The sequence below is a fragment of the Bombyx mori genome, chromosome 11, assembly GCF_030269925.1.
Source record: "Bombyx mori chromosome 11, ASM3026992v2".
NCBI classification, from domain to species: Eukaryota; Metazoa; Arthropoda; class Insecta; order Lepidoptera; family Bombycidae; genus Bombyx; species Bombyx mori.
The window spans coordinates 15,715,684-15,728,348 of NC_085117.1; the positions used below are offsets into that span (position 1 = coordinate 15,715,684).

General features: G+C 41.9%; 1 protein-coding gene across 1 annotated transcript in view; it reads right to left on the bottom strand.

Annotated features, from left to right (window-relative positions):
• Window positions 1-12,665, bottom strand: part of LOC101740211 (peptide transporter family 1) — a 24,618-nt gene continuing 11,953 nt past the window's right edge. The window contains exons 8-14 of the mRNA XM_012696102.4: window positions 12,281-12,406; window positions 9,747-9,869; window positions 8,092-8,402; window positions 6,940-7,156; window positions 6,588-6,674; window positions 4,644-4,793; window positions 1-217 (exon numbers count right to left, since the gene is read on the bottom strand). Coding sequence (XP_012551556.1) covers window positions 38-217; window positions 4,644-4,793; window positions 6,588-6,674; window positions 6,940-7,156; window positions 8,092-8,402; window positions 9,747-9,869; window positions 12,281-12,406 — 1,194 coding nt within the window. The 3' untranslated portion in view covers window positions 1-37. The remainder of the gene's footprint in view (window positions 218-4,643; window positions 4,794-6,587; window positions 6,675-6,939; window positions 7,157-8,091; window positions 8,403-9,746; window positions 9,870-12,280; window positions 12,407-12,665) is intronic.

Here is a 12,665-nt window from a genome sequence, read left to right on the forward strand (position 1 = left end):
TAAAAAAAAGAAACTAATTAATATTTTATTGCGATTATCAATGTTCTAAGCTATCTTCAACTTGTTTCACTTGCATATACAAAACTTCGCTGTTACTCCTGCACTTTCTAGGTTCGAATTCATCATCTTCGTAACCAAACTTGTATCCTTTGGATAGATAATGGAACACCGCTATAGACGTAAACATTAGTCCTGTGTATATTAAAAACTGAGTTTCCTGAAAGAAAATAAATTGAAAAGATAAAAAACAAAGTCTAATACTTATAATAGACCATTTAGTTTAGACCGCCTGTATTATGACGAAACCAAAAAGGACTACAAAGTAAATATCTCTTTTTTTAAATTATGTTTGAGAGATTACTGGTGGCCCGGAGGCCTTTCCAGTTTTATCAGGGCAGGTGGGCGAGCAAAGGCTTGGCCAGGAGGGGTGGGATTTGCTAACAGCTACCCAAACGCCTCCAAAGGAGTCCTAACAACTCAGGAGTAGATGCTTTGCGAATGAGTAAATATCGTCACCCATCTTGGCACATGCTTAGTGCGGAAATAGGCAGGCATTCTTCTATAAAACCCTTACAACCCACCACAGAACCTTTAAGCCCACCGCCATAGAGCAATGTTGTTCTAGACCAGAGGCTCCCAAACTTATTTTGTCTACTGCCCACCTTGAGAATATACTTTGGGGGTTGGTGCTTCCCGCTTCCGTAGGTTTAACCCGCGATTCCCTACAAGTGACCCCTGGGTGGTGCTAAACGGGAGCCGAAAACATAACCGGTGGTAGGACTTAGTCCGACTGGCTGGCGACCACCCTCCAACTAGAATCCGCCGCCAAATAGCCTAGCTGTGTTCCGGCGTGTGGGTTGGAGAGCCAGTTCTATCCCTTCCCTTTCCCCTTCCTTGTTGGGGGTGAGTCTTGGTTACGCCTGGAACTTGCGGAGCAGACGTGCGTGCGAACTCGCGGGGCGTGATTGTTTGACGGGGGTATAGGGAGACCCAGTGAAACGGTATCCGCTGCCGCCCGCCGGTCAGTAGGGGACCTGAACCCGGGTGTCTCTACTAAACTCCGCCCCGGGAAGCTGTCCCGCCAACCGGTGTAAAATTCTGCCGTGCGGTCGTCGTGCCGGAGTCGGAGACCGGAGTGGATCCCGGCGATCGCACGCAGAGTGGACTGGGGGCCCTTCCATGCCCTGCGTCAGTCTCTCACGCAACCCGTGGTCGAGCACGTACTATGTTCCGCGCTTCATTCAGGTGTTGCCTCGATCTCACCTCTAACATCCTACCTCTCCTAATCCTACTCTCCCGAAATATAACAACTTAATGAAGTCGAAAAAAAAGAAAAGGGTTTTACAGGCGGCTCCCCATTCCACATTTAATGTGGATTTCAGCAATGTCAGGGGCCTACATAGCAACCTTGACGCCGTACACCACCACCTTGAGACGGCGCAGCCTGCCCTGCTTTTTTTAACGGAGACGCAGATATCTGCTCCGGATGATACCTCATACCTTGAATACCCCGGCTACGTATTGGAGCACAACTTCCTGCGTAAAGCCGGGGTGTGCGTATTCGTCCGGGCTGATGTCTGTTGTCGCCGTCTTCGGGGCCTCGAACAACGGGACCTGTCCCTCTTGTGGCTGCGCGTAGATCACGGGGGCCGTAGCCGAATCTACGCGTGCCTGTACAGGTCCCACAGCAGTGATGCAGGTTCAGCTCTGTTTGAGCATGTGCAAGAGGGGACTAACCGCGTGCTTGAGCAGTACCCATCTGCGGAGGTGGTGGTTCTTGGAGACTTTAACGCTCACCACCAAGAGTGGTTGGGGTCCAGAACCACTGACCTCCCGGGTCGGACTGCCTACGATTTCGCCTTGGCCTACGGCTTCTCCCAGCTGGTGACACAGCCCACCCGTGTCCCAGATATCGAGGGGCACGAGCCTTCTTTGTTGGACCTTCTGCTGACCACAGATCCGGCCGGATACAGTGTGGTGGTCGACGCTCCGCTTGGATCGTCTGATCACTGCCTTATTCGTGCTGCCGTTCCACTCTCTCGTCCTGATCGTCGAACGACGACCGGGTATCGAAGAGTTTGGCGGTATATGTCAGCAGATTGGGATGGATTGCGTGAATTTTACGCATCCTACCCATGGGGGCGGTTCTGCTTTTCCTCTGCTGATCCTGACGTCTGTGCGGACCGTCTTAAAGACGTGGTGCTCCAGGGGATGGAATTGTTTATTCCCTCCTCTGAAGTGCCCGTTGGGGGTCGCAGCAGACCCTGGTATAACAATGCCAGCAGGGATGCTGCACACCTCAAGCGGTCCGCATACGTGGCATGGGATAATGCCAGGAGACGTCAGGACCCTAACATCTCAGAGGAAAGGCGGAAATATAACGCCGCTTCCAGGTCCTACAAGAAGGTTATTGCCAAGGCGAAGTCGGAGCACGTTGCTAGAATTGGCGAGCGACTGAAGAGCTATCCCTCTGGGAGCCGTGCTTTCTGGTCGCTCGCCAAAGCTGCAGAAGGAAACTTTTGCAGGTCTAGTCTCCCACCACTACGCAAGTCCGATGACAGTCTGGCCCATAGTGCGAAAGAGAAGGCTGACCTTCTGGTCAAACTCTTCGCCTCGAACTCGACTGTGGACGACGGGGGTGCCACACCACCGAACATCCTCCGGTGTGATAGTTCCCTGCCCGAGATCTGCTTTACACAGTGTGCAGTCAGGCGGGAACTCCGACTCCTGGACGTCCATAAGTCGAGCGGGCCAGACGGCATCCCTGCAGTGGTTCTGAAAACGTGCGCCCCTGAGCTGACGCCTGCGCCAACGCGTTTGTATCGCCTCTCTTATTGCACTAACAGGGTTCCGTCTTCATGGAAGACTGCCCACGTCCACCCTATCCCCAAGAAGGGTGACCGGTCGGACCCATCGAGCTATAGGCCTATCGCGATAACTTCCTTGCTTTCCAAGGTGATGGAGCGAATAATTAATATACAACTCCTGAAGTATCTGGAGGATCGCCAGCTGATCAGTGACCGACAGTACGGTTTCCGTCACGGTCGCTCAGCTGGCGATCTTCTTGTATACCTTACTCACAGGTGGGCTGAAGCCTTGGAAAGCAAGGGCGAGGCTCTTGCTGTGAGCCTTGATATCGCGAAGGCCTTCGACAGGGTCTGGCATAGGGCACTTCTATCGAAGTTACCATCTTACGGAATCCCCGAGGGTCTCTGCAAGTGGATCGCTAGCTTTTTGGATGGGCGGAGCATCACGGTCGTTGTAGACGGTGACTGTTCTGATACCATGACCATTAACGCTGGCGTTCCACAAGGTTCGGTGCTCTCCCCCACGCTTTTCATCCTGTATATCAATGACATGCTGTCTATTGATGGCATGCATTGCTATGCAGATGACAGCACGGGGGATGCGCGATATATCGGCCATCAGAGTCTCTCTCGGAGCGTGGTGCAAGAGAGACGATCAAAACTTGTGTCTGAAGTGGAGAACTCTCTGGGGCGAGTCTCCGAATGGGGTGAATTGAACTTGGTTCAATTCAACCCGATAAAGACACAAGTTTGCGCGTTCACTGCGAAGAAGGACCCCTTTGTCATGGCGCCGCAATTCCAAGGAGTATCCCTGCAACCTTCCGAGAGTATCGGGATACTTGGGGTCGACATTTCGAGCGATGTCCAGTTTCGGAGTCATTTGGAAGGCAAAGCCAAGTTGGCGTCCAAAATGCTGGGAGTCCTCAACAGAGCGAAGCGGTACTTCACGCCTGGACAAAGACTTTTGCTTTATAAAGCACAAGTCCGGCCTCGCATGGAGTACTGCTCCCATCTCTGGGCTGGGGCTCCCAAATACCAGCTTCTTCCATTTGACTCCATACAGAGGAGGGCCGTTCGGATTGTCGATAATCCCATTCTCTCGGATCGTTTGGAGCCTCTGGGTCTGCGGAGGGACTTCGGTTCCCTCTGTATTTTGTACCGTATGTTCCATGGGGAGTGCTCTGAGGAATTGTTCGAGATGATACCAGCATCTCGTTTTTACCATCGCACCGCCCGCCACCGGAGTAGAGTTCATCCATACTACCTGGAGCCACTGCGGTCATCCACAGTGCGTTTCCAGAGATCTTTTTTGCCACGTACCATCCGGCTATGGAATGAGCTCCCCTCCACGGTGTTTCCCGAGCGCTATGACATGTCCTTCTTCAAACGAGGCTTGTGGAGAGTATTAAGCGGTAGGCAGCGGCTTGGCTCTGCCCCTGGCATTGCTGAAGTCCATGGGCGACGGTAACCACTCACCATCAGGTGGGCCGTATGCCCGTCTGCCTACAAAGGCAATAAAAAAAAAAAAAAAAAAAAAAAAAAATATACTTTTTTAGCGCCCCCATTTTTTCACCTACTTACAAACCACTATAGTGAGAGCTCAGACGGTGTCTAAGAGTCCTCCTAGATGAAGTTACAACCCGCCTCCCAAGCCTCTACACAACGCCCCCCTTTTATTTCCTGGGTCTCTTACCGCCCTTCTTTAGACCTGCAACGACCACAAGGGGGTGTTATCGCCCACTTTGGGAAAAGCTGTTCTAGACCAACACCACATAGCCAGTTTATGAAACACTACTAGTTAAAGCACTTTATAATCTCTTAACAGCGATCGCCTACCTGATTGTAATCAGCAAAGAGTCTCGTGATGACGATAATGATAATATTCCCTATCGCCTCCGTAAGCAACCACACTGACGTCATAACGGCCTTCATGCTCTCCGGGGCCTCTTTGAAGGCGAACTCGCTGCCCGTTACAGCAAACAGTACCTGTATTTGAGTTACAACTTAATTTCATCCAATACATACATTAATTAAATTTGCGGTCTGCCCCTGGCATTACTGAAGTCCATGGGCGACAGTAACCACTCACCATTAGGTAGGCCGTAAGCTCGTCTGCCTACAAGGGCAATAAAAATAATAATAATAATATATGATCCCACAGAAATTCGACTATAATTATTAACTTAAATTATAATATTTGAACATTATTATGATTCTATTGTCAAACACTACTTGTTTAATCACATATTTCGCCAAGGCTACACCATAGGCAAATAATATTAAAGACCAACAGTATTAATCTATTCTCGATTCGACCACAGACTTTAAAAATAAACAAAAGAGTATTTATGAAGCATATATGCATGTGTGGGTCAAATACATGGTAGTTTGTGTAATATTTTCTTTATTGATTTAATGATTTTTTTTATATAATTAAAAAAAAATTAACATTCTGCACTCCTTCTCTATATTCTCTATAAGTGTAGGAAATTTCATACTCCTCCGTCCGCGCAATTTTTGTAAAAAGGGGTTCAAAGTTTTTGCTTGGCGTTTAAAGATGTAGGTACATACATACTAGTAATAAAAAATTAGGACGTCTACATCTGTAGCCGCCCGTAGCAATCACGTGTAGCTGCGTAGCTACGTGTGCTACACAACCTCTACGATAACTGACTATCCAACATTACTACATATTTGAGGTAAGTTTTATTATTCCTAAAACAATTCAAATCGCAATCGAATATGATCTCGCTTCGGGCATAGATAATCGGGTTGACTTTTTTTCTAAATTCTCCAATACTTACGGAATATATTGGCTTATTGCGCTGTTAATTTTATCTGTTTTTTTTTTTTTATTATTATTTTTCCGTAGCTCGATCGATCATTTTGAGTATTAAAATACAAACTTGACTCTCATACATCTGGTATTCCCGAATTCCAAAAGGTTATTTAAAAAAAAAAAAACTCTTCCCAAAGCAATACACGAAATCATTGTTACAGCGCTGAATTTGTAAGATAAGAAAAAAGAGTGAAAGCAAATCGCCACACGTGAACGCACAGTTAAAGACCCGACAGCCCATTAAAAACGATAGTGCACGAGTGTGAGCCAGACAAAAATATAGTACGTCTTAAGGTGCGAGTGAGATATAAATAGACCACCATCGTGATTCGCTCCAAACATGATTGAGAACTACAAAACCGTTGAGGGCTTGGAAAATATTTTTGGTAATAAATCAATTCGATTTATTTTAATGATGTAATGCCTAATTAATAACAGAAATGCCAATGCCGCATGATAAGAGGACTTGGTGCACCGACCCCACATCATGTGGGATAATAACTAGAGGAAAAAGAAGATGATCATATAATAACTGTTGATTTTTAGGCAAAATTTATTTGAACTGTAATTAGAAAATAGCTGTTTTATTTCGTTAATCTTACAATTCTAATTTCAGTCATCTCGATCACCTGTATTAAAATTATCAGCTAAAATACTCAAACCTTCGGAAATTCTACAATTCATATAAAAAAAAACGAATCATAAGTTCAATAATGACTGGATAATTATTGAAACATACATTTCAATACTGATCATTAGCGTTAGAGCCTCTACAAGAAACTCTATATACAAATCTTCGACTAATCACAATGTTATCATTTTCAAATTCACAACGGAAATAAGCTAAAGTTTTACATTTTATTGCCATCAAAGTTAGACGAGCTTAAAGCTCAGCTGTTTTTAATTGGGTACAGCCAAACCGCAATCCAATCAGAGCTTACCTCTGCAACTGCCATTATAAAGAACTGCGGTATCAACAGTGCCATAGTTATTGAATTCGGCTGTGTTATTGTGACCACTTGTAATTCCTGAAATAAACAAAACATATTCGTATTTCAAATTACATGTATTTTTAACAGCTGGTAGCAACGAATTGAACTTGTTAGTGAAGAATAATTAAGGCATTAAATCTGTAAATGTGTTCAAATATATATAAAGTGCAATAAATATACGTAGGTACGCTACCTAGCATTCATGATATTTTTGTTTTAAATCGAAAAAAATAAGTTTGAAACATTGCTTGTCTTTATCGATATCTCTCAATTTCGAATAAAGAACAAGAAGCATACTTACAAAACCAGTTTTAGTGTATCCAATGATCACAGTGTAAACTCCACCGCTACCAAAATCGATATTACTGCCGATCACTTGATTATCGACTATCACCGAGTAAGTCGATGTGAATACTTCGATTTGTTCCGATACTCCCGGACGTATGGACGCCTCAATGTCATTTTGCCTTTCGTTATATAATGTTAGGTTCGTGTCAATAAAATTAGGTGTAAGAAACCTGTAATTGTTAATGAAATTTGAGACACAGTTTCCTTGTGTCAATCACACATTTTACTGGTGCCAGGGCGTCTTGTGAACCCTGCGAGTGAGTACTACCACCCTGCTTAATTCTACTGTGATGCAGTAATGCGTTTCGGTTTGAAGGATGGGACAGCCGTTGTACTGTAAAAACTGAGTCTTAGAACTAATTTTCGAAGATGGGCGGCGGCATTGACGTGCTTGATGTCTATGGGCTCCAGTAACCACTTAACTCCAGGTGGGTTATCAGGTCGTCCACCCATCTAAACAATAAAAAAATAAAAAATCCGAATTAGTTGCCATTTTAAGAAAAACACGTACACCAAAGCAATACCCAGAGACATATCAAAGTAATTCCAATACCAAACTAAGTATTATGATCGAAGTCCTAATGGATTTGGGCGATTACTATCTCACTCTTCAACTTCAACCCCAGAAAGCATTAAGATAATGTCAAAAGAAAATGAAGAGATTAGATGATTTCACAAGAAATTAGTCCGTACGACTTGATGAGAAGAGACCGGAATAATTATTCAATTGACACTTTGAACTAATAAGTCTTAACACTATTTCTGCCAAAAATGGAAAAACTTATTAAAAATGTATCTTGAAATTTCTATATTTTTTTTTTAATTTATTTATTTATTTATGTACACACAGAAAACAAGACACAGTACAGAGTAATAGGAAAATTATGTACAAACTTCTATCTAAGTTTAATCAATTTTTCTCTATACATAATTCTCCTTCAACTCGTTCTAGATTTAAATATACGTACCTTATTTGAATTTAAATACAAATACGTCATAATATATGATTTCGTTGAAATAGTGATAGAAACATTATCAACAAAAAGAAAGCTACCAGATGAACTCTTCTGTCTACCTGTTCAAGTAACAAACAAAAACAACTTACCTCACAAATGGAAAACCAGATTTACTCTTCTCCAACTTATCTTCGTAGCTTAAGACTTCATCATTAGCCAAAAACAACGATACGGCAGCGCCATCTTTCAATTGGATCACTTCATCTCTCGGTTCTATGCAACTACCGCCCAATTTCAAATCGAACCGTCCGTTGAACCGTACGGTTCTCGTAACGCTGGCCAGAGCCGGGATCGTGTAGGTGATATTCTGTTCGTCGCTTTGTAATGATACAGAGCACGGGTTACTGTTGAATACCCGCAGCTGCGAATGGCCCGGTTGCGGAAGGACCGGGTACGTCGTCTGAAAATCACTTGCAGTACAATCTAACATTTCGAGTGAACCATTTGTTGTATTCGTTCGAGTTTACTTATGTACTGTGATTGTAAATCGCGTCATCGAAATCCAGTGGTTAACACCAAAAAGAGGGTAGACAGATTTATCTGCTCCTACAGCCTTAACTGTTTAGTCTAGCCGTTACTTTTGTACCGTGAGTGCAATTCGTGTCATTGAAATCCAGTGGTTAACACCAAAAAGAGGGTAGACAAATTTATCTGCTCGTATAGCCTTAACTGTTCAGTCTAGCCGTTACTTTTGTACCGTGAGTGTAATTGGTGGTATCGAAATCCAGTGGTTAACACCAAAAAGAGGGTAGACAGATTTATCTGCTCCTATATCCTTAACTGTTAAGTCTAGCCGTTATTTATGTACCGTAAGTGTAAATCGCGTCATCGAAATCAAGTGGTTAACACTAAAAAGAGGGTAGACAGATTTATCTGCTCCTATAGCCTTAACTGTTCAGTCTAGCCGTTACTTATGTACCGTAAGTGTAAATCGCGTCATCGAAATCAAGTGGTTAACACTAAAAAGAGGGAAGATAAATTTATCTGCTCCTATAGCCTTAACTGTTCAGTCTAGCCGTTACTTATGTACCGTAAGTGTAAATCGCGTCATCGAAATCAAGTGGTTAACACTAAAAAGAGGGAAGATAAATTTATCTGCTCCTATAGCCTTAACTGTTCAGTCTAGCCGTTACTTATGTACCGTAAGTGTAAATCGCGTCATCGAAATCAAGTGGTTAACACTAAAAAGAGGGAAGATAAATTTATCTGCTCCTATAGCCTTAACTGTTCAGTTTAGCCGTGATCAAGGCGCTTGCAACACCAACATCGATAACTCATTAAATGATTCATTCTAATATGAAAATCGTGGTTTAAACCCGTTAAATAATTCTTCGAATCTCCCTCCTTATCAAATTTTACGACATTAACTAAACTTAATTATTTTAGCAAACTCTAGTTGGACCATTCGTGAAAGATATTAATTATGACATTTGCCTTTAAAAGATCTGTAAATTTAAGGAAAATGTTTTTTTTTATATTTAATTTATTTATTTATTACACTTCATGTAAAATTTCCATCGGCGGATTTAATGCCTAAGGCATTCTTTACCAGTCAACCAAAGGTAGTGCAGAGTAAATAGTGATAGGTGTAATGAAATTTACATTAAATTACAAATACATACACACAAAATATATATATACGTACATAATATATACACAATCACATACATATACATATTTTATACATACATACATACAATAGTTTATACAGTATTAAAAGGAATATATTAATAAATTATTTTACCTTCAGATATATTTCAAGGAGAGCTGAAGCTATAAAAGCCACTCCGGCCAAGACTCCGCCGAGCGTTAACTTGTTCAGTGGATTTTTTAGTATATTGCGTTTCTCCAAATACGGATACACAAACTGCCAAATCAAAAAAATATTATTACACTTTTCATTTTGATTTCTGAAAATGATAAATCTTCGTATTGTAATAACTGTCACTGAGTTCACACTAAGAGGTGATATAAAATGATCATTTTCTGGTAGATTGAGAAATTCTTTCCGCGAAATCACACGAAGGATTCGACAAATATTCGGAATAGCAATCTTTGTCTAACTATACTTGAGACCTTAGAACTTATAACTCAAGGTGGGTGGCGCATCTTATACCTTTAAACGAGCAATTCTTGTATATGAGTCGACTATTACCAAAGCCGTCAATGTGACTTTTGGACAATTATTGGTAAATCAGAAAAACGAATTATTGACTTTGTATTCCATTGGCAGTCACAAAACTCTTCTGAACGACATCTTACATAAATAACAGGTTAAGTATTAACCTTTATTTAATGCAGGTTTTGAAACGTATTCTTTGAAGGAGACGATTATATTCAAATCAATCTGTATTGACATATCAATAACATTTTTTTGTCCAAATGCACAGATTGCCACCTTTGATAATAGACGACTCATATATAACTAGTCAGGTCATAAGTATTGTCACACAGTAAAAACTTTTTTTTTAGAATGCTGGCCACAATAAAGTTTATTGAATTCGAATTTCGAATTGTTCATGAAAATAAAAATGTATACTTTTAGAATTTTACTCATTTTTAAATATGGAGTGGACGCTTAAAGAAGACCGTGTTGCAGTTATTGCGTTGCATCGTTGCGGTTACGCGCCAATTCAAATTTTTAACATACTGAAAAATTTGAATATAACCAAAATATTCGTTTATCGTACCATCAAACGATACAATGAAGACTCTAGTGTAGATGACCGGTCAAGAAGTGGTCGCCCTCGGTCTGTTAGGACTCCGCGATGACAAAAGCTGTGAAGGCGCGAATTCAAAGAAATCCCAAACGTAAGCAGAAACTGTCGGCCCTTCAGATGGGGTTAAGCAGAACCACGGTGAAAAGGGTGTTAAATGAAGACTTAGGGCTTTAGGCATATCGAAGAAAAACAGGACATCGTTTGAATGCTCGTCTAATGGACTTGAGACTGAAGAGATGCCGCGCTTTGTTGAAGCGGTACGCGGGAAAAAATATCGGGAAATTCTTTTTTCGGATGAAAAATGTTTTACCGTAGAAGAGAGCTACAACAAACAAATTGATAAGGTGTACGCACACAGTAGTGAAGAAGCGAGCAACCGTATTCCGCGTGTCCAACGAGGTCATTATCCATCCTCTCATGGTATGGTTGGGAGTTTCTTATTGGGCCTTAACAGAGGTACATTTTTGTGAGAAAGGTGTAAAAACGAATGCAGTTGTGTATCAAAATACAGTCCTGACGAACCTTGTGGAACCTGTTTCTCATACCATGTTCAATAACAGGCACTGGGTATTCCAACAAGATTCGGCGCCAGCTCATAGAGCGAAGAGCACACAAGACTGGCTGGCGGCGCGTGAAATCGACTTCATCCGGCACGAAGACTGGCCCTCCTCCAGTCCAGATTTGAATCCGTTAGATTACAAGATATGGCAACACTTGGAGGAAAAGGCGTGCTCAAAGCCTCATCCCAATTTGGAGTCACTCAAGACATCCTTGATTAAGGCAGCCGCCGATATTGACATGGACCTCGTTCGTGCTGCGATAGACGACTGGCCGCGCAGATTGAAGGCCTGTATTCAAAATCACGGAGGTCATTTTGAATAAACTTTAGTGTCATAAGAATCTATGTTTTGTTAAGTTCATTTTGGTATATGAATGGTTACATAATGAATAAACTTGTTTCAATTATTTTACATTAAACATGTGACAGAATTTATGACCTGACTAAGTATAATCTGAATCTCGGAAACGGCTCCAACGATTTTCATAAAATTTAGTATACAGGGATTTCGGGGGCGATAAATCGATCTAGCTACAATTTATTTTCAGAAAATGTTGTTTTGTTCGTGTTTTCAATAATCAACTTTATCGATAACGAACTTTATGACTCTTCCCGACATCTATTGGCGAATAATAATACTATTTTTCTTAATTGAGAGCAACTAACTGCTTTAAAGACACAACAAGATGGCGTTATCAAAAAAAAAAGTCATCGTCTAGTTTACATTATAGATGTCTATGGGCTCCACTAACCACTTAACACCATGTGGGCTGTGAGCTCGTCCGCCTTTCTAAGCAATAACAAAAATTCTACTTTAATAAAAACATATCTGAAATGTATGCTACTACATGTATGTCGTTAATTGTGGAAGTCGTATGTAGTGGGCGTTAATTAATTTTAGCAGAATTCTAATTACACTTCACAAGTTGTCGTGTTGCAAATACAATTGATTCTAAGAATCGTTAATTAAAAACAAACGTTTGAACCAAAAGAACCTGCCTTCTGCGATACGGGTATTAATATCAATATCCAAACCGGAACGAGGACCTGCATTTGGTCCGGCTTGATTGTAACGAAACCGAACCTTCCGTCCATTTTCGTTGCTTGTAATGTCCATCGTGAGCCCTGAAATGCAATTTTAACTGTGAAATATATGTTAAAGCAATTAACATGTACTAATGGGCTGTTTGGACAGTTTGGCTCTGTGCTGTTGGGCCAAACTATCGTCCAATCTCTTTCCGCGTGTGTCACAAATACAATTAAGGATTTACCGGATAACGGACAACAACATACTACTATTACTACTACTGCTACTATTACTACTACTGCGATCACTAACCGCCATTTAGTGTAAGCCCACACTGGTAGGTACCATTATCCTGCC